Source organism: Pagrus pagrus (assembly GCF_965226575.1).
Source record: "Pagrus pagrus genome assembly, chromosome: 23".
Classification (NCBI taxonomy): domain Eukaryota; kingdom Metazoa; phylum Chordata; class Actinopteri; order Spariformes; family Sparidae; genus Pagrus; species Pagrus pagrus.
The window spans coordinates 15,175,384-15,197,033 of record NC_140205.1 but is presented as its reverse complement, the minus strand read 5'-3'; the positions used below and the strand labels follow the sequence as shown (position 1 = coordinate 15,197,033).

At 40.5% G+C, this 21,650-nt stretch overlaps 1 protein-coding gene across 3 annotated transcripts in view; it reads left to right on the top strand.

Annotated features, from left to right (window-relative positions):
* tbc1d22a (TBC1 domain family, member 22a) overlaps positions 1 to 21,650 on the top strand; it is a 126,640-nt gene that overhangs the window by 11,495 nt on the left and 93,495 nt on the right. For all 3 annotated transcript variants that reach the window (XM_084345642.1, XM_084345640.1, XM_084345641.1), the window contains one exon: positions 13,268 to 13,338. In XM_084345642.1, the coding sequence (XP_084201768.1) occupies positions 13,268 to 13,338 (71 nt within the window). The remainder of the gene's footprint in view (positions 1 to 13,267; positions 13,339 to 21,650) is intronic.

The following is a 21,650-nucleotide window of genomic DNA, read 5'->3' as shown; positions in this document are numbered from 1 at the left end:
AGAAAAATGTTTGTCAAAACAAGTTGCACCTTGATGAGCCAGATTTTGAGAAAATCACAGAAACTCTCGCTAAGGCCCTGGCACAACTGTTTAAAACTTAAATTTGCAATATTGCCATTCATATATTTAATTGTTTTGTGAAACTAGGCATAGTATAGATAATATATAACTATATAATATGACGCCATTATCCTATCAGTCATAATTGTGATTCATAATATTATCCCAATAGTCAACAAATTATTCCCAAGACTCTTAAAATGCACTAAAACATAGTGGAATCATATAAACCTTACATTTAGTTAGGAAACAAATACTTTTATTGCATCACAGGTAGGACGCACATGTTTTTGTGTAAAAACAAACAAAGAATATATATATATATAGATAGAATAGAATAATATTTTCGAATCTGTATTATTTACACACATCCGATTGAACTTGTTTTTGTGGGGATACAGTGTGCAAGCCGTGCCTTCAGCCACGGTGACAGGCTTAGGCAATTCAAAATAAATCAGGGAACCAATATAGGACTGTACATCAGCGTGCTGGAAAGCTTTTGAAGTCACTCATGTTAGAATATTCACAATGTGATATGGATAAAATCCTTTATTGTCCCATCCCCAAGTGAAACATCCAAAAAAGTTTACCATATTTTAAATGTGGAACATTTCAACTCAAGGAACCGGGGCAAAATGTAGTTCTTGTACAGTTATTATTACTTTTATTAAAAGTGGAAACATCATTAAGGGCAGGGTCCTCTCTTAAAAATTATGTAAAGTGACGGTTTAAAATCATTTGAAAGCAGCAAAATATTAAAAGATACAGAAAATCACACATTACGCAATAAAAAATACAGTTTATAAAAGATACAAGACACAAAAATCAATTCACTTAAACAGCAACAGACAGCAATTGAATGTTTGTTTCATTTAGTCAGAATAGTTGGAGCTGTAAAAAATAAAAAAGGCCCTGCTAATCACAGTATTTGAACTATTTGGCTGTGGTTTTCAGGAAATGACCATCACTGATTGGTCACAAAAACACAAGCATCCAAGAGTGAACATGTACGAGGGATGGACATTTCTCCGTTTTTATTGAGTTACACACAAGTCCCAACTTGTTGAAAAAGACAGGAAAATGGAAGAGAGAGTGCAAACGAGCTGATAACACAAGCAAAGAGAAAGAGAGGGAGCTGCGTTACGCAACAGCAAATACAAGGAACAATAACAGTCTGTGACATTTTCACAGCATGCCAACAATGAGGGGAAACAACTTCATAAATGCAGTACACATTTTCTGGAGTTTGTAATAGTTTTCAGCTTTTCAGCCATTAAACAGAACATTACATTGTTACTTTTCCGCCTGCTCTGTTCAAAATTCAGAATGAGGCAGTGTTTGTGTATATGGCTCATTTGTGTGTGTGTGTGTTTGTATCCGTCATAATGTCTTTTTTCTTTTCTTTATCCCCCAGACTTTATTTAGTGTCGTATACTTTCTGTAAGCCTCCTACTCCTATGATGATCTATAAGTCACAGTGCCAGATTTTACAGACTTTCTGCATATCTCCTCTTTTAATCGATTTTAATACCAAGAGCTGGCATCTGACATCCAGCACTTATTGCTGGATGGCAGAAAAAACTGCTGTTGCTATGGCAATGGTCCTTTTTCCCCTCTTCTCCTTCTTGGTAATTTTATCCTCTCTCTCTTTCCCTTCTTCTTTTTCATCAGTTCCTTTCCTTGTTGGTCTTTCTCTTCTTCTTTTCATTCCCTGCTTTCTGTTTGCTCTTTGTGTGGTCATTATACGAGTCCGCCTCACACATGTTCAGCGTGTGTTTGTGAACCTGTGGGAGTACATCTGTGAGCCATCAGCACCATAAAGAACATACAAATACAAAGACACATTGATCAACAATAAGAGCACAAAAAAATAACTGCCCACAAGAACACACACACACGCTTCCTTTCATTGCCTTGCTGCGTGTCGGTGTGTCTCTACCCTCTGTTGGGGGTGCTGCAGCTCTTTGTTACACCTCCACCGCTCCAGTACGCATCTCCCCAACCGCCGTCACCCTCACTGCAGCAGCCGTGGTGAGCAGTCCTGTTACTTTTCTGCCACAGCTGCTCGCTCGGCGCTCTGTAGTGCTCCAATCCGCAATCCTGTTACACAGCAGCCACCATATGATAGGCTTACCATCAGCACTGTTTGCAAAGTTAATAGCCGCCATCAAAGTGGGAAGTGGCGATGTAATTCAATTTTAACTCAGTCCTAATGCCTCGTTTGAAAGCACTGTCCGTGTATGACAATTTTCCGAGGTGTGTGTCACAGGCTTGGAAAGCGGAGAAGAAGAGATAATACAGCATTAGACTGTCTGCATAGGTAAATCTCCGGGAAATATGGCGACTTTACAGAGAGAATGTTTCCATGTGAATTCTCACATGAAGGTTTCTCTGCAATGACCTGAAATCTAGAGAGAAAACAGAGAAAATGCACTGTAGGTTGTTTCCTATTCTTAGAAAGTGGTGTTAATGCTAAATCTTGAAGTCGCAGCATTCTCCCATTTCCCCTTTTCTTCTGCTTTAAAAATTGTACTCCCCTGCGTCTTCCTTGCATGGTAACCTCGCTAACAGTCAGTAGTATATGTACGTGTGCACGAATGTTCATGCGTGTGTGCTGCCTCCGAGCACATCCCCGGGCAAAACACCTGACTTAATAAGGTTGGGCCAACCACCAGCTGTCTCCTGTGTCAGTAGCCTCCTAGATTGTCTGGCTTAGTTTATTCAGATGTTACACTGCGGTCTTTCACGTGAATTTTTCATCCTTTCTTTTTTTTAAGTGAAGCTTGACTGAACACACTTCAGCCCTGAGAGTTCACACCTGTTCTCTGCTTTATGTGCAGTGGAAGACATACTGTACTGTGTCCACTGCCAACAGTTTCACTTCAATCCTGCATTTAATTAGCTGTTTTTGTGTTTTTTTTTAAACTCAGGCTTTAAAGGTCCCTTATTGTACGGATTGAGATTGTCTTTTTTTAATTGTTATAAAGCAAAAACTGAAAATAAATGTAAAATGGCTCTGTGCAGCTTGTTCTGTGTAATCCAAGTCTGCTGAGATCCCAAAGACATAATTTACACCCCCTTTAAAGTCTTCACTGTAGCGTCAAGGGTGTAAATAAGACCTTTCCATTGGCTCGGGGGGGCTAGATGATGACTGAATTTTAATGGACGTGTTTTTTGAATAATAAAGCATGTACATATTTTATATTAGATACCCAAAATAAAGTATGAACCTCAACATTTGCATAATACGGTACCCTTACAAAATGATTCATACCTGATTGGATGTAGTCTGGGCTCGGATGCTATAAGTTTATACATGATTAATAATACTGTGTTATGTCACAGGCTTTCTGTTTCTTTCCTGAAGGGCAATAACAAGGTTAACCGCTTTTTATGTAACACTACTGATTCATCCCAAAACATAAAATAAAACACTCAAATGTCCTTCACAGTTTCCCAAAGTCCAAGGTTACATCTTCAGCTTAAAATATTGCTTAAATGATTAACTAGTTATCAAAAAATAATGCTGATACGTTTTATGCTGATCAACTTGATGACTAATTGACTAATAGTTCCTCTATTCTACCTCTACAGTACAGTTGAGCTGAAGTGCAGCCGGTAAGCCTTTAAAGGCGAGAAAAACCTCTACGGTACAACTACAATTCCATAGTGCATAAGAACTGATAAACTTTGTTTTTTATAAATAAAACCCACAAAGTGACCACAGCGTCCAAATATTTTGGAATAAGGGAAACAAAGAACCTACCTTTGTCAGTTCAGTACTGTTTGGAAAGGATGTTTTCGTGTGTGTGCGTGTGTGTGTGTGTGTGTGTGTGTGTGTGTGTGCTCACTTGCATGTATACAAATGGGTTGGATATCACAATGGCTTAAGAATTTGAATCATTTTTAGTCAGGAATGAGTGGCATTGTGGGTAACAGGTTTCAGCCTTCCCATTAGCATTCACGTTCTCGCCAGCAGATGCACTGTGGTAGCTCATTATCCTGCTTTGCTCTGCTTTCAACTTGGCATATTAACGAGTTGTTTTAAAAAAAAAAAAAAAAAAAAATATGTGAAATGTGTTCCTTCCAATATAACCATTACCGGGAAAAGTGACATGACTGAATTTCAAAATGTCACCATATCACCTCATAAAACTGATTTCTTTAAAGAAAATGTCACCAGGTCAGATATTTTGGAACCTGTTTCATCTAAATCAGTTAAAGGCAATGCAAGCTTCAGGGATTTGACTACACAGGTCCTCATTATAGCACACAACAGAAAACACACACGCTTTTTCTCACACACACATCCTCACACCTGTACACCCGTCTATGCGCGGTGTCCTCTCCCAGCCATCTGCGCCATCCATCAGGCCTCCTGAGCAGGTATAATCCAGGGGGGAGTATCTTTTTACAAGAGTCCCATTAGTTTACGAGCCGTCTGCTCCCTGGCGCCATCACTTTGTCCTTTAGATGAGTTAGACCGTTCAGGACTCTCTCACAGCATTCAAGGTTTATAGGAGGGGAGCTTAACTTTTTAATACACTGCATGATAAAGGTGTCTGTCCTGATTGTATTGTTTTTCTGACCTCACTGGCAAAATAGCTTCAGATGACACCGGGACAATGCCTGCAACAAGAGACGCGGGGACGGGTTTTACCAGCTTCTCGCCACATCAGTGTTATCCAAGACTTTCACACAGGTGTTTGGATGACATCACTGGCACACATTTTAAATAGTTTAGAAAGAACTTGAAGTGAAAAACAAGAGATACAATCACTGATTGTTGTGCTGCCACAGTCTTGATTTTGGATTTGCTGAGGTAGCCCCTGCTGCAGAATTCAAACCCCAGTTTTGGCAGGTGTGTGTGCTATTCACGTGTGCACGTGTGTGTGTTGCCCAGAACCTTGTGGTGTTTTGCCCCAGTGGTCGCGCTCCGTCTGAATGATGCTTGAATAGTGCATGGCTCCGGCCCGCCAAGCGTCTTCCCTCGTGCTCCCATCAGCTCCCTGCTCAGCCAGCACTGACTGACAGCACTTCTTCGTTTTCTGGCTGTCTCCTATTCTTTATCCCGGCCTTCACACACAACCTTGCACACAGGCAGGTAGACTGACTGACAGGCAGCTAGACAGGCAGACATGGAAGAAGTGCAGGTACACACTTACAATCACGCCGATACACACACTCTCATACTTACTGCATTTGATTTTATTTTCTTCACACAGCCGCCTCACATTGCTTGGTCACTCTTAGTGAGAGCCCTCACCCAGCCATTGAAGCTCCATTGTTTCGGTCCACTTAGAAAGCAAACAGTCCTTTATGAAAGTGTGCATGATTCCAGTGGTGGCACTTGACTGTTGTGTATAATCGTGATTACATTAATGAGTCCTTACATCATGCCTCAATAGAAAGTCCTGATGTTGTGCCGGGGTAACCCTCTGTTCCTGGTTCTGCTAGCATTTTTACATCGTTCTTTCTGAAGAAACGAAACATGTTCCTGGGGTTTAAGTTGACATCCGCCACAGCACTTTGAGTTAGAAGTTACAACTTTCTTTTTTTAAGTTTGGGAATAATTAATTTGTTGGCTGCAAAACAACTGCAGCTCCCATTAAAAAGGTACATACAGTGAATAGTTGCATGGCGTTGAGGGTTTGTCCGTCCATAATAAAGCTACATTCATTTTTAAATTAAAGATATGATATGTAGCATTTCTGAAATAAAATATCTAAAACCAACTAGACCTTTGTTATATATTCTGAGTTGTGTACTCATGGAAAATGTTTCCAACGTTTAGAAACCTGCAATTTTGTTACTTTTGGAGAGTGAGAGTGAGAATGGAAATCGGCGAGAACATAACGTGAAAAAAAACTTAAAAACATTACCTCCTCCGTGAACAGTGCTGCCTTAGTCTCGTCAGATTCTCATCAGCAGTGGTGGTTGTCATTCGCAAACTCCCATGATCCCATGCTTCCTTTGTCTTTTGTTTTGATTGAAATGCCTCTGGCTGGGGGAATTACATATTGTATGTTTAATCAGTTGACGCAAAGTTAAGCAGCAACTATTTTTGACAATCAGTTAATGTTGATATTTTCAATGGCAAACATTCACTAGTTTCAGCTTCTGAAATGAAAGGATTTGAAAATGCCTTTCTTTGTCATATATGATAGTCAGTTAAACATATTTGGGTTTTGGACTGTTGGCTGAATAAAACATGCAAGAGAAACACATCTTGGGCTGTGGGGATACTATGGCGGACAATTAATGATATTTTATAGACAAAACAATTGATGACTTGAAAAAACAATGGGCAGGTTAATCTACATTGAAAATGAAAGTTAGTGACTAAAATGAGTATCCACCAATGCTCTTGTCTGAAATTAATTTTCCATCTATTTAGCTCTTAATCTGCTGTCTAAAAATATATAAACTGTTCGCCCCCTTCTGTCCTCCTGTTAATACAAGCCGAGGACACTTGATTCACCCATGGAAGCTTCTGTCGAGGGGTTATATTTAAATCTTGGTTATGAGAAATAGTGTTTGTAAAAGCCTGCTGAAAATATACAAGAATACTTCATCATTTTGAGATGAAATATTCATCCTCATATGTGATTTCGATTGACTTTTGTTTACTTCTTGAAAAGAAGGCTGCTGCCTTTATAAAATGTTCTATGTAGCCAAAAGAAAGGGTCCCGTGACCTACATGTAAGTGGTTCAGATCCCCATGCAGGCTGAGAGAATCTGGGCCAGTGAGGTGAATAAGACACATTCTCACCTCCCTCCCTCAAGTATAGTATAGTACAGTACAGCACAGCACAGTACAGTTGAGGTGGCCTTTAAGGCACCCAGCCCCAGCTGCTCCACTGTTCAGCATGAGCAAACGTACATGAGTGACTGCTCTGGAAAACTCCACGTTGTTTTCTTTTGACGTGACCTTCTCTCGCTTTGTAACGACTCTCAAGCCGCCGTTATATAAAACTTTTGGTTATCGTTAGAGTTTTAATGTAATACAAACATGATATTTAGTTATATTTTGCCCTCTGAATGTTTCAAGAGTCATTGAGCATTCATTACCTCCGAGGGTCCCACATCAGAGCAGCTGTTGTGTGTGTTCAACAGAAGGTACATGGTGTCCTAATCACCCCCTGTGGTCCCCAGCTTAACTCCAGCCAAGACAAAGTGCACCCCTGTAAGTTCATGCATAATGGAATACAGTAGACACACACACACAGAGGAAAGACTAGCAGCAGTTGCCCTTGAGTTGCACATTGATGTTACAGGTGTTTTTCATTCTAGTGTGGAATAAAGCTTCCTCCAGGGTTGAGACCGTCTCTCCAGACCAATCCCCTATAGGTCTGTGCCTGCCAGTGTGACAAACACCCACAATACTCCTGATCAGACTAATTCTAGAGCATGTATATATTAATGTGATATTTTATCAGTCCCAAAAGGTAAGTTCTGTTTTCATTTGCCCCCGCTTGCACTTCTAAATGTATACTTCAAAATGATTGCTTGTGGGGTGAATTGACTCTAAATTGAGTTTTTGCTTTAATGACTTTGCTCTGCATTTTTCCTGTTAAAGGAATGTCTTCACGCTTTCATGTAGTGTTTTTTATTAGGTTGTACAGATTACTGTGTATAAGGGGGAGTGACAAATCTACTGGCTTAAAAAAAAAGGCTTGTTTGCATTGTTAACTTTGTTCACTGATACTGACGGGGACAGCTAGTCCCTCGTCGCCTCTGGGACACTCGGAGAAACTTTTTTTTTTTTTTTCGCCCACGTTGTGACAAGTGCCTGCTGAGCAAAAACAACAGATTAATTTTCAAAATGTCACGAAATGTCTTTAATTTATTCCAGTGGAGCTGGGGCTCGGCTGTCTCATTCATAATGCACAAGAGATGCCCTAGAGAGTCAGATATGTTTTCTGAGAGATGAGCTGGCCTCACACTAATGAAACGACATCTGCAATTTAGCCTGTACGTCAACTATGCTTGTGTCGCTCTCTCTGTCTCTGCCCACTGTAGGAAATGGAGTTTTTTTTCTCGGGAATTGGTGCTGAGATGAGTACGGTTATATAGGCAGCCTTTAGGAAATAGGGGTCTAGACACATTTCCTAGGAGAGTGCATTTGCATCACAGATGGATTATGGATTCCTTTAAAGCAGAATTTTAGTCGGGACTAATTAAAATGTGCGAAACTGCAAGAATATGATAAAAACATCTTTATCCTGGTAGAATGTACCATTGTCTTTTCTTGCACTGTATCAGTGCAGTGTATCAGTGCTCTGACAGTCAAGCTGTGGGTCTATAAGTCATCCCGGCTCATGTTGGGGTAACTGTGATTTGGATTCTGTAGTGGTCCGGCTCTCTGCTGGAGAGAAGTGGTAGAGGCTGTGTCTGCAGTTTTCTGTATGTGATGAATGGGTCTAATGGGCGCATCCGCTTGTTCTGCCGGCCACACGGTGCCAAGTAAATATTTGCCCTTTGCCCTTGCCACACACTTATGCAAACCCACACACAACCACCAGAATCGATGCCTCTTTAGTGCAAACACTCTTCCTTCCCTGCAATGCAAAATGGTTGACCAGAGGGGACGGGGCTTTCTGGAGATCACTGCGGCATCAGGATGTAAAGACCATTAGCTAGCTTGTGCCTCACGTACCCTCACCCCTCCCCTCTGTAACCCCCCTATGGTGAGATTAATGCCAGGTGGGGGATATATAACATGGTTTAATTAAGCCCGAGCCCACAAGATTCATGGACTCATTTCTTTGTCTGACAGTGCAAATGAAGGTTCAAAGGGTGCAAGGCAAGAGGAGAGAAACCCTTGACTAACTGTTAGGAGCGTAATGAATGTGGAGGTGCACATAGGATAAGGATTTCACTCTTAAAGACTTGGACTTTAATGTAAATGGCTTCTACATGACTTCACTGCGGCTGTGCCATTTTACATTTTTAAAGGTCAGAGGAATCTAATGCATGCAGTCAGACATATGAAAATCAAAACACACTAGTACTGGCAGCAGTGATTTCGAAGATGAAGTACAAATTCTTTCAGCAGTGTTGCATTTGGGGGCTGTGAAAGTTGATGCAAATTTGAAAACTGTATGCATATGTGCTTTTAAATGCAGCAGTGGAAATCAGTAGCCACAGCTGCCGAAGCAGTCCTTCATGAGCATGCTAAACAGGACGCACTCTAATGAACCACGCTGGGAGTACAACTGGCAGCAATTTCAGTGAAACAGAACCACAGTGCCAATCAGCCTTGCCAATGCTGGCATCAATGTTGTATTTTACCATGTCAGTAACATGAGGTGTTGCATGATTCCCGATTAAACAGAAAACGAGCACAAAATGAAAAGATTCTTTGAGAGTACTGATCAAAATTGAGACAACAGAAGCAGAGATGGTCTTTTTAACAACCTGGTGCCTACATTACTCACAGTGAACTCCGAAAACTGTAACCATCAACCCCCTTTTAACCATGGCAGTTCAGGTGCTGGTTTGGAGCCAGTGCCTTCTCTGGAACCAGTCCTTTGTGTTTCAACAGCGAAACAACTGGCTCCAGAGTGGTACCAACACTATGCTGGTCTAGAACAAAGAACCGTGTCCCAATAATGAAGCATGTTTTGACTTATCCATTGAAGAAAAATACAAAAGATTTTCCCTGTGTATGACAAATCAAAGCAAAAGTCATCCAAGGACTAGTCATGCTTGGATGTCGATGTAGACATTCAAAGCCAGAAGCAACACTGGTAAAGAGTTAGCTGTTCAGAGCAATGCTGAGAAATTGGAGACTGAATGTAATAACTCTACAGCAAACCGGTTCTTAAAAGGTTCACAGGTTGAACCAAGTCCAAACCAGCATTAGCACCAGCCAAGAACCAGCACTTGGTTCTCTTTGGTCAGAAGAGTGTATTGGAGATGTGGAAGTGTTATGCTTATAGCGGCTAATTTAGCCTCTAGCCACTTGCTAGAAGAGGAGCAGGCTACAGAGGTCTGGTAAAGTAAGCACTCCCATTTCATGTTGAAATTCTTAGTCCTCACCCCGTCCAATGCTGACATCACTTGTTGCAGCTTGCTCTAGAGCCACAAAGCTTTATACAGCTTTCTTCCCCCCTACATATGTAGTTATACTCCCCAAGATTTGTAAACAGAATTTATTTTTTGAATTTGGTCGAGATTCCCTTTAAGTGCCTTACAGTGCCAATCCCAGAAAACTGTCATATTGAATATCAGTATGTACATCCCAAGCACAGTACCTCCTACGTCTGTACAAGCCATAACTTGAAAGTAATATTTAAACACTTCCTTTCATTGTTGTAGCCTTGTGGAGAGGGAAGGGAAGGAGCAAAGAGACACAGAGAGAATCGGTGGAAAACCTGTGGCGCCTTTTCTTTGCAACTTTTATGGTTTGTGTCATGTCTGAGAGGGTTTTTTTTTTATCTATCTCTTCTTTCTAAATGCGGCATGCTGCTGCACAGGTAACCTTGGGGTAATCGAAACCTTCCCATACTGTGGGTCTCTGACTCTTTATCCACACCAACAGAGCCATGCTGTGCACTAGATCACTGTATTGAATTTCTATATAATTAAAGTCACTGGGGACAAGGTAAGAGAGAAATTTTAAGTGGAAGATGCACAGGAACTGTAGTGAATAAAAAGCTACTCCCATCAGCTGAACAAGCTCTAATGCGTTTCACTCAATTTAGCCAATGGACTTAGCCCATTGCTGTTTAGCTGATTGCTATTTCCTATTCTGCTATCTGTCACTGGCTCGGCATTTGCATTTGCCTTGAAGAACAGGCAAGGCAGAGTCTTTTGGCAGTGCTAATCAATATCGTTCACTCTGTGCGAAGGGCTTATCAATTTCCAGCCACTGCCTTGAATAAGAGTCGAGTAGGAATTTGGCTTGTTCATTACGTACATTTGTTTCTTTTTTTTTCCCCCCTCAGAAAAGTATGTTAAGGCAGTGCCATTTAATTTGCAGGGAAATCAATTTCCCCTCTTCCCTTCACTCCTGGAATGCAGGTAAAACAGTGGCAGTGCAATTACAAGTGAAGAGATTTCCATTGCGTTTTTATGTTTGTCTCAGTTTGGCTGTGGCAGCTCGTCTTGTTGAATGCTAATGGGGGGTTTGAAGACTTGCAGGGTAGAGAGAGACCTATCTGTGAATAATGGATGAGTTAATGTTAGCGAGAAACTCGCAGGAACCTTCTGCTTCTGAAGAAATAGTGTTGAAAAACGCACAGTCATACGGTGACAAGGTCACTCAGTGATTTCACTTCCCTCTAGAAAGAGTTGTTTGGCTGAAGAATATGTTGTGAAGGATTATCAAAAAAGAATTTGACAGCTTTGACGATGAAAGGCTTCTTACCATCTACTTAACATAATCTGAAATGTCATACAAACTTGTGTGGTTCATACAATATTGCACAAAAGAAGGCCTAGTGTGAATCAATGGAACTGGGTTGAGTCTTTATGGCATGAGTAAGGTCAATTTTTAACCCTGAGCAAAACCTGTTATAGACGATAGCTTCAGCTCTTTTTATGACCATGATCTCTACACCTTTTATTGTAGTCTAGTTATAAGGGTTTGATTCACTCACAATAGAAACGAAATGGAAGACACAGCATACCAAAAGCAATTTCTCTCTTTCTCTGGTGATCCCAACATTGCTCTTGTCCTCTCTACTCTCAGTGTGTCTGTATGTGTGTTAAAGAGAGAGATTCTGAAGTGTGTGGCACCTTACATTAAGCCGTATTTTCTGGGTCTTCATGGATCCATAGGGAACCACTCTCTGCCTATTTAAAAGTCCAATTTGCACCTTTCCATCAGATTTATTTTACATTATAGCCTTTCGGCTGTCCCACCTGGTGGGGGAGAGTGTAGTTAATAATCCACTTCTAACCCATCAGATAATTTCGGTGAGGGAAAAGAGAGACAGGGAAGTTTGGACCATGAGGACATGGGTGGTTGGCTCATTCCTTGATTGATGGATTGATTGAATGATGTTAAAAATGACTTGCAATCCTACATTGGTTTTAAAATAGTTTTTATCAGATAAAGTTGTCTCATAAGTGCAAATGGATTTCTTTTGTAGCAGCAAGTCTGTGTGTTAGCATCCAAGGCCAAGAAGTTCGAATTTGGCATGCCATTACAGCAGAATAAGAAAAGGACAATCTTATCTCGATTGAAAATTCTAACTGTTTTTGTAAAAAGTTTAGTTTTTATCTTGTTATCAACTCAGTAACTGACAATGAAAACATGGAGGAAATTTTCTGCCCCACACACTGCTCTGGACTCAGCTGCAGGCTGGGAAATGCACATTAATCAATGTGGAAGGTGGAGAAGGCAATTTTTATTTTTATAGACAGAAGCAGAGCGGATTGAAAAAAGGGGCTATATTTTGGTCCTCAGTAAATTTATTATTTTATCTCTCAATAAAAGATGTGAAACAAAAAAGGTGAAACATGAGTTCTTCTTTTCCATTTCCATCTCAATATGTCTTTGGCTGTTCATTGCGTCATTCTTTATCTGGGCTCAGAATTGTTCAAAATAAAGGAAAGCAAGACAGCTGGCCAATATTGATATTTAAGATAGAAAATCCAAAATTCTCTGCACAATTTTATATATACATAGATATACAGTATATGTAGCCTGGTGCTGTTCAAATCCTAGGCAGTGAGAGAAGAATAAAAATCTAGAAGGAAAATAAGCATTTTCTGCAAGGAAATATCGATATATTATATATGATAGTAAGAATATCAGCTAGTTAGAATATAAATTAGTCTGGTCTACAGTATGCTGCATTTCCCTTCTTTACTATCCCTGCACTTCTACTGATTTTTTCACAACAACTCCTTTGGATTGATAAAATATTTTGTTTGTGTTTCATGAGGTTGCTGGTGTTACTCCCTCCTTTTCATGCACAGCTGATAAAAAAAAAAAACAACAGCTGCAGTATGTTAGTAGGAATTAACGTTACATAAATACTGATAGCAGCACCGTTTGTCCGGGAGCTTATCGATATTTTGGTACTGACCAATCAGGAACTGCTATCCATTAAGTCCCGGTCCTTGATACTCATCCCTACTGGTAACATGACACCAGTGGATATTATTGTCCTGCCATTTCGGGCTACAGAAGGATTTCTTGACGTAAAAACTTTCTAACATGGGCCCTCTTGTATTTTTTGCTGTTTTACAGAAGAGCTACGGAAACTCAGCTGGTCTGGAATTCCTCGACAGGTCCGACCGATAACGTGGAAGCTCCTTTCAGTAAGTTACACACCTAGTATACACGCATACGCACACGCTTTATATATGTACTGTAAATTTAGACACCAGCACCATCACTGAAACAAACCCTGATTTGTGTAAAACATAAGAACGCTCACAGAAACACTTGCATACCAACACACATGAAGACAAAAACTATGTGGCCTCATACATAAACATACAAGTGAGAACACAGATTCATCAAATGCACACACACACACAGATTATCCACATAAATAATACTCATTACAGAGGATCTAAGGCACACACGCACACAAACGCACAAAAAGTTGCTGTCATGTTCTCTCACCAAACCCCCTCCCTTTTGTGATTTATGAAGACTGGTAACAGTCCTGCTCTGCTTTTTTTTTTTCAAACTTCAATAGGGAAAATGAATTGCGAGGCACAAATAATTTATTCATGAGCCGTGCGGTGTGTTTACTCATTAAGCCATTGTTGTGGTGTACAGCTCCTAGTCTGCAGAGAGAAGACTGGCTTTTTGAACGCCGTGACTCTCCCATTAATTACTGCACAATAGTTAATGTGCCGCAGAAAAGATGTCATTAAAGGTGTGTGTGCGCGCCTGTTTGTGTTTTTTGGTGGTGGGAGGTTACCAACTGGGCGCTTTAACCATTAACGGCTGCTTTGTTTGGTGCTCCACTGTAGAGAGGGCTCACAATGCCGTATGAAGTTGGAAAGCATTGACTGCAGTGTAGGCAGCCAGGCACAAGGGAGAGGAGGGGCCCCTCAGCACTTTAGCTGTTTGTGTATGTGTGTGTATGTGTGTGTCTGGGTGTTTAAACTAATGTACCATAGATAACACCGCATTAATGGTTTGTTCCTGTTCGATTGTGCATGTTTGTCTTTGTGTTTGCGAGTGTGTACAATAAATGTGCATGCATGGGTATCGATTGTGTGTGCATGTATACACCTATATATGTTTATATTAGAGAAACACGATATAGACTTTTTTTCACCTAATACCAATAACTAATAAATACCTTCCTTATTAAAGTCAATACATGGAAGGTAACTGATAATTTCCCATTTTTTCTTTTAAAAAATAGTCAATACCTTCTTCTTTTTTCACACTTGAAGGTTTGAAAGGCTAAGATGTAGTGAACAAGGACGGATGATTTAATATTCTCTCACTCTAATAAGATTTTTTTGTATTGAAGTCAACTCTTTACCAGCTGATTAAACTCTTGCAAAACTGCGGGCTACAATTGTTCTTCTTCTCTGTGTTAAATGGCCGATTGCAGATTAACTATAAACCTAGTGACCTACTGTCGGAGCAATTTGTCTTTGTATTATCTGCACTATTTATCAATTTATTGACTATAATTCCATTATTGGCTGATATGTATCGTGCATCCCTAGTAGAGGTTGACAGATGGTGGATTTTTAATTCTCTTACCCTCATCCCCAAACTGATTAATGGGCAGATGCTACTGATACAGCGAAAACATTCGACACTGTCGACATAGAAATTAATAATCTTTGACTGAACTGAATATCTCAGTCAAAGTAATAAATACTTAAAGATACAATATGTAAGAATTGGCCACCTGTCAAATTCAAACAGAAAGGTAGGCAGAATGTCAACCGCTAACTGCTGTGGCTACTATTGGCTAGTTACCTCCGTTAGCCATCCAGTTAGCTATCCTATTAGCTTAATCTGCTCGGACTGGGAGCTAAGAGCGCCGGAGAAGTGTTGGTGTTGTTTACACCACTAGCATAAGAGTTTTGGACCGTCAGGAGGAGGGTTTGACCACAGGTACAGCACCGAGGTGATTTACAGCCACTCCAACTTGACTTCTGACTCCAGTTACGATGAAGACATGGCGGGTTCAGGTGGGATAGAGTAAAGCAGGAGAGGGGCAAGAAAGTGGTTGGGCATGAGGCCTGAACTATACTATCATACTATCCTCCACTTGAGGTACAAAGTGGTTGGCAGGCTTGGGCTAGCTGTTTATTTATTTATTTATTCACAGTCATGTTGATATTTTGATTATTTGTTTTCATTTTTGCATGTTTTAAACAAAAAATCTTACATATTGCACCCTTAAATATAGAAATCAGTGATGTGTCCCGGTGTAATTGGTGGAGGCTTCGCAGCCATGGGCCACTATCAGAGTTCTAATGGTTGGACCACCTGAAGATTGGAAAAAAAAAACCAACAAAAGGAAGAAATGATGGTAAAAAGAAATGACAGCCTTTTTAAATAACATTAAAAGCAATTAAGAGACAACCAGAAGTGACACATCATTTAATCTAAAGGAATAGTTTGACATTTTGAGAAAACGAGCATTAGCAATGCTGGTAGTCAGATTTTAACAAGTGTAAATGCAGTATAATGGAATACAACTCATATCTTCATTGAGAACTTGTGTCTCCAGATGGCTGATTAATATGTAGGGGCTGTTTTGACCTTGCAAGGTTAAAACCCATATCTGAAGTCATCTCACCTCGCAGGGTTTTTCAATAGATTTCTAGATCTCCGAGGCTCGTGCAGCGTGAATTATCCCAGGGTTAAATCCAAGGTTTGGATTAAAGCGAAAAGTGGGCACAGTGTCAAAAGCTCTCATATCTTCTGAAGTGTCATAACACTTGACTGCCTTCTCTGTCCTGTCTGTGGTATGATCCAGTGGCGAAATAGATAGGAGGGATCAGGCTCGAAAAAAAATCTATTCTCTGTCTGGCACACAGACACATACACACACATTCAGACTCTCACAGCCCACGCTTTATTCCATAAACTTGGCAGAGGCACCTAATAAAACTTCACTCCAGTGGTGTCCCTTGTGCCCTTCTCCTGCTCACCAGCGTGCACCAACTTATTTGATTTCTCTTTCCCCTCCAGCAGGCGTGCTTGAGCCACGCTCTTCTTTACCTGACAAAGACGAGAAACAAGTTTTCCCTCGGAGGTTAGAGCGCGGTAATGCTCCCCCAACGGCCTGCATTTACCACTGCATCACAGAAATCGTCCATAGCTGTCTCGGCTGTTATTAGCCAGTGTGGAAATTAAAAAGTAGGCAAAAAAAGAGAAAGAAACCAGACTGAGAGGAAGAGAGAGAGACTTTTTTAGCCACGCTGCAAAGCTCCTTCTACCTCCATTAAATACTTGAGCAAGAGGCTCCACAGGTTGCCCCTGGCCTCAGAAACACATCCGGTTGAACTTCTTATTATTTCAGAAATAATACCGTCTCATTTCATTTTTTTTAAAGAACACTCTGTGTCCGAGCCTGAAGGAGAAAGGAGAAATTAAATGGCTTTTCTGTTTTGTGGAAGAATGTCAGCCCGTGGCAATATGTACATTTGCTAATGGAGTGTGGCTGTTAAATGTGAAGTAGTGGGAGAGGAGAAAACTAACTGGCTGTGGAAATATTGATAAGGCTAAAGGGTTATATGAGATGTATCAGGAAACAGTGGCAGCTAAGGCTGATTTAGAGATTATTATGTTAAACTGATGCCTTACAACAGTACACATAATTATACCGCCTGAGAGTAAGAAACAGTGTAATTTTGCTTCACATGAGGCTGACGTGTGGTTTTATCTTCGAGGCATCTCACACCTCAGCTATTTCGTTCCTTTACAGTTTGTGCACTTCCACTGTCGGTATCAGCTTCTCAGACCTGAGCAAATGGATTTGTGTAAACAGATCAAGGACCAGGAATTGAAAGATGTTGCCTTTGTGTACATATATATCTTTGGTGTGTATATGCGTGGTAATCTCTGTATTTGCTCTTCTCTAACTCCAAAGGAAGGGTCATCCTTGATAGTGAAGATGAGTGAAAAGCAGCACTGCTCACAGCACCGTATCAGTTCTTTCTCTGGATTAGACCACAGGCTTATCGACTAAGTGAGGGGAGGATGTCATTTTTATTTCATTGAAACTTGACTTCAAAACCTTCTGAAAATTTTGGAGGATGGAGGTTTTGTGTTGCACATGTAAACACCATATCCTGGTTTCAGAAATCAGAAAGCCAATATCCCCGTTTTGAGAAACACGGATATTCCAGCTGGAGGACTCGGATAAAAACCTGAATACTGTGGCACGGAAAAAACAATTATCCAGGTTTTGTGAACAATCTCTGCCATGCTTGCAGGTGCGCCATCAACTCGTGCAATGAGCTGGCTGAGATGTTGAAGAATCAAGACGCACCTGCAGCTAACAATCAGAAGCCTCGATATTGTAATGATCTGATATGATGATACGGGGATATGAATATTCCCTGCACTGCATCTTGAAAATGATCAAAATGAAGATAAGACTGAAATTGGCAAACTCATGTGCATGTAAACATTCTTACTGTTAAAGGAGCATATCATGCTCATTTTCAGGTTCATAATATCATTTTGTGTTACTGCTAGAATAGGTTGACATGATTTAATGCTCAAAAACACATTAGTTGTCTGATACAGCAGCACTGTATTCCCCCTCTGTCTGAAACGCTCTTTAAGGCCCAACCTCCCGAATACCCAGTCTGCTCTGATTGGTCAGCTCACACACGCATGAGCCAGCTAACAACAACAGAGCAACTGTGCTAAATTAATTCTTATGCGCAGAACTAGCCACTAGGCAAGGCATACATTATGCTAATGTATGACATAGTGACGCGGTGTGATGTACCACGCAGGACTACTGACGAGGCGTTTCAGGAGCAGTGTTTTCTGTTGGAGAGAAGAGCTTCTGTTGGTGTGGACTTTGGTCTGCACAAGAAACTATAAAACACATTAAAGGAAAGGGGGAAAAAAAGAAAAGAAAAACATCATAGGTCTCCTTTAAGGTTTGTACATTTTAATCAATTCTTGTCAATTCAGGGTGTAAAGCAGCAAATGGCAACAATGTTTCTATTCGTGATTGGATGAATGCGCCTCTGACTTGGCTGTTATTGGTTATTTAGTATGGAAAACCACAGATGCAGCCAGGGAAAAGTTGCTGAATACATTAGAGCTAAGAAATAAGTCATGCAGTTGCAGAACAGGCTCCATTTATGTCTAAAAAGTTGTCGTTGGGAGGTCGCGAGTCACGGTATGAAATCCATTCGCGTGTGGATGTTTCCGTGCTCAAATCATGTAGCGGAACTCAGTTTACCAGATGTAAGAGCGAAAATGGACACGTAGAAACACGGCTCCAAGCATTTAAAGAAAAAAAGTTGTGTTTGCTCAACTTTTGCTTTGCCCCGTAGCGGGACAGTTTGTTTCCAGCTGGCTTCCAGGATAATGTGTGTTTGCTAAGTAGAAATCAATTTAGATTGTGAGAAGACTTACTAGAGAAAAAAAACATTTCATTTAAATTCCCCAAATGGATTCCCCAAGCATATTTCCCCTGTTTTTTACCGAGAGCTCACTGAAGTGGTGGATCCATTAGAGGGATGGAAGGATCGAGGGTTAGATTGATGCAAGGAAGAATGAAGAGATGAGGTTTATGTAGACTGATTAACAGAAGCAGGAGGAGGCTCTGTGCTGCCACATTCGTACCACTGGCAGGTCAAGCAGAGCCATCATGCTTTTATGCTTCACTATCACTCCTCCATCTGTTTTTTCAACGTCTGCACTCACCCCTTTTAACCAGCAGACCACAGATGAAATGAGAATTAGTCACTCAGGTTCAAGCATAAGTACACTTAGATCTTGGGCACTTAATGCACTTAACTGTGAGATACACTCTCTAATTCTCTATCTTCAAAAGGAAAGGCCTGTGCAGTCTGCATACTTTTCTTTTTAACCACTTATTCTTAAAGAAGCAGTTGATCCGAAAGATCAAAAATACATATTTTCCCTCCCACCTGTAGTGCTATTTATTCATCTAGATTGTTTTGGTGTGCGTTACCAAGTTTTGGCGTTATCGGCTGAAGAGATGTCTGCCTTCTCTTGAATATACTGGAACTGGATGGCATTCAGCTTGTGGCGCTCAATGTAAGTGTCCTTCGGTGCTGTGAGACAGTTGGCAGGTGTAGTTCAGTAGAAAGAAACCAAGTGTTTTATATCAAATGTATTTTTTTGGCGCTTTGGGTGCCATCTAGTTGCATCATATTGTGAGAAGGCAGACATCTTTATAACCTATGTCTCCAGAAATCAGAAACTCACACCGAAACAATCTAGATCATCAAAAATAATACATCTACAGAGCTTGTCGAATAAAAGTTTCCCTTCCTTAAAACAGTATTATGATTGTGAATTAATAATTTGAAAAATTTTGAAATGTCGAAATGATTTTGTTCATCTCTGTGTAACTATTCCGACAGTTTGTTCCAACTTCTAACAAGGTTTGTGAGCCAATAGTATTACGCCATTGGTAATAGATACGACTATCGGTATCCGTGTTTCATCAGTATCAACAGTCTGTAGTTGCCAGTTTGTAGAAAAAAACGTAAAAGTTGCTGAGTTCTACAGTATGCGCCCAGCATACGGAACTGCCCTAACGTGTGCTAGCTATTGTTAGGGACGTTAATGTTAGCATTAGCAATGTTAGGTGGTGTAAAAAACTGCCAACCACTTGAGGGGACAAATATTTTGAATAGCAAAAATGTTGATAACAAGTCAATAACACCTTAACATAAGTGGCACAACGGGTGTGAGAAAACATGTATTTTTAATTTTGGGGCGAACTGTCTCTTTAAAACCTGAACAATGTCAAAAACTAACATTTATTTTGCACAGACCTATAACATCCTCTTATTAGTATTAAAGAGTAGTAATGAAATAAAATCACACTGTAGTATATGACACAGTTTGTGTCCAGTCTTCAGCTCTCTCTGTTTGTGTTTGTGTGGTCCTGTCCTTTCGTGCAGTAGTGCGGCTGCAGTGTGATTGACCTCCACTAAGCTGTCCATTAACCTTCAACACACACATGCTCTCCTCTCCCACATTTGGCAGAGTGCACACAACATCGGAGCCCTCTGTTTTGTAGCTGGCCTCTTGTGGATTGTGTTTGTGTGTCGAGCGCGCGATTGCATATGGAGCCGTTTCAACATGCAGCGCGTGGACTTTTTTCTTTGGCAGCGAGCGACTGTGTCAGAGTCGGTGCTCAGCCTGATTTTTGGTTTCGAAAGGATTGGCATGTTTTTGTTTTTCAGGGTTAGTAACTGAAACCAGCGGATAAAGAGAATGTAAAAGTAGTTTGAATGAACGACGGTGCTATGGAAGATGGAAAGACTGACAGGGAATGTGAAATGTGCTGTGTGTGTTCATATGTCATAACATACTGTGCACATATGAGCGTGAAGAGCTATGGTGTTTGGATTTTCGGAGTATTTTTTCTCAATGTGTTTTTATGTGTTAGGTAGGTGTATGCATGTGTGTTTGTGTGTTTCGAAGCAAAGCTGTTGTCTGCAGCAAATAAGTCTCTTGTTTCTCCAAAAAGGGAAACTTTCTGTTGCCACTCTTATTGATTTTTCTCCAGACAGTTGCCCAAAATTGCTGCAATGTGTGTTTCTGCAAACTTGCTACAGTGTTACCAAAAAGTAGCAGCTTGCTTCCAAAAACAACAAATAGCAGAGTCTTAACCTGGATAACGAACACACACATGGTACACACACACAGACTCTCAGCCTTTTTAAGGCCTGTTGTGTTTTTTACTTGCTTGTTGTACAGACTGTTTGTGTTCTTGCAGGTAGATGAGCTTGATGGTGATTCAACTAAAGCCACTCCAAAACATGGTTGCTCTCAGATGTGACTGAACAGCAGTCAAGTGCGGTCTCAGAAAAAAAAAAAGCTCAGTTTAGATTGTAAGTGATGAAAAATAAATGGAGTAGACAGACAGACTGATGAAGAGAGCACAGGTCTGCAACAGTGTCTGTTTGCTAAAACACTTGCAAAGAACTCTTCTGAAGGTTTGAGGAGGAAAGTTTAGTCTTGACCTTTGGACCTTTCAGATGCATTTCACGTTTTTTCGTCACGTGAGTAACCTGATAAAACATCTCCGAAAGGTTTGACAAAGAAACCCCTCTAATTTCAGGGTCACTTGCTAGCTTTTGGTGACTTTCCACCACTTTCCATAATCTTTTTCAGATTATGTCATACAACGGACTTTCCCTCGGGATAAAGAGTGATTTGTTTTTAATTTCCGTAAGTTAATTGACGTATGTAGATGCCGGGACTTACATCACTTATGTAAAATTATGTAACGTGAGTTACGCCACTTGCATGTTATGTTCACTTACAACTATGAATGTAGGTATTTTAACCCAAAGTAATTTTTTTTCTTAAACCCAGCAAAGTAGTTTCTGTGCCTAAAACTTATCATGTAGTTTTGACCTTAATAACTTTCCAAAAATTCATGTCATAACATATTTAGTGTGCCTTT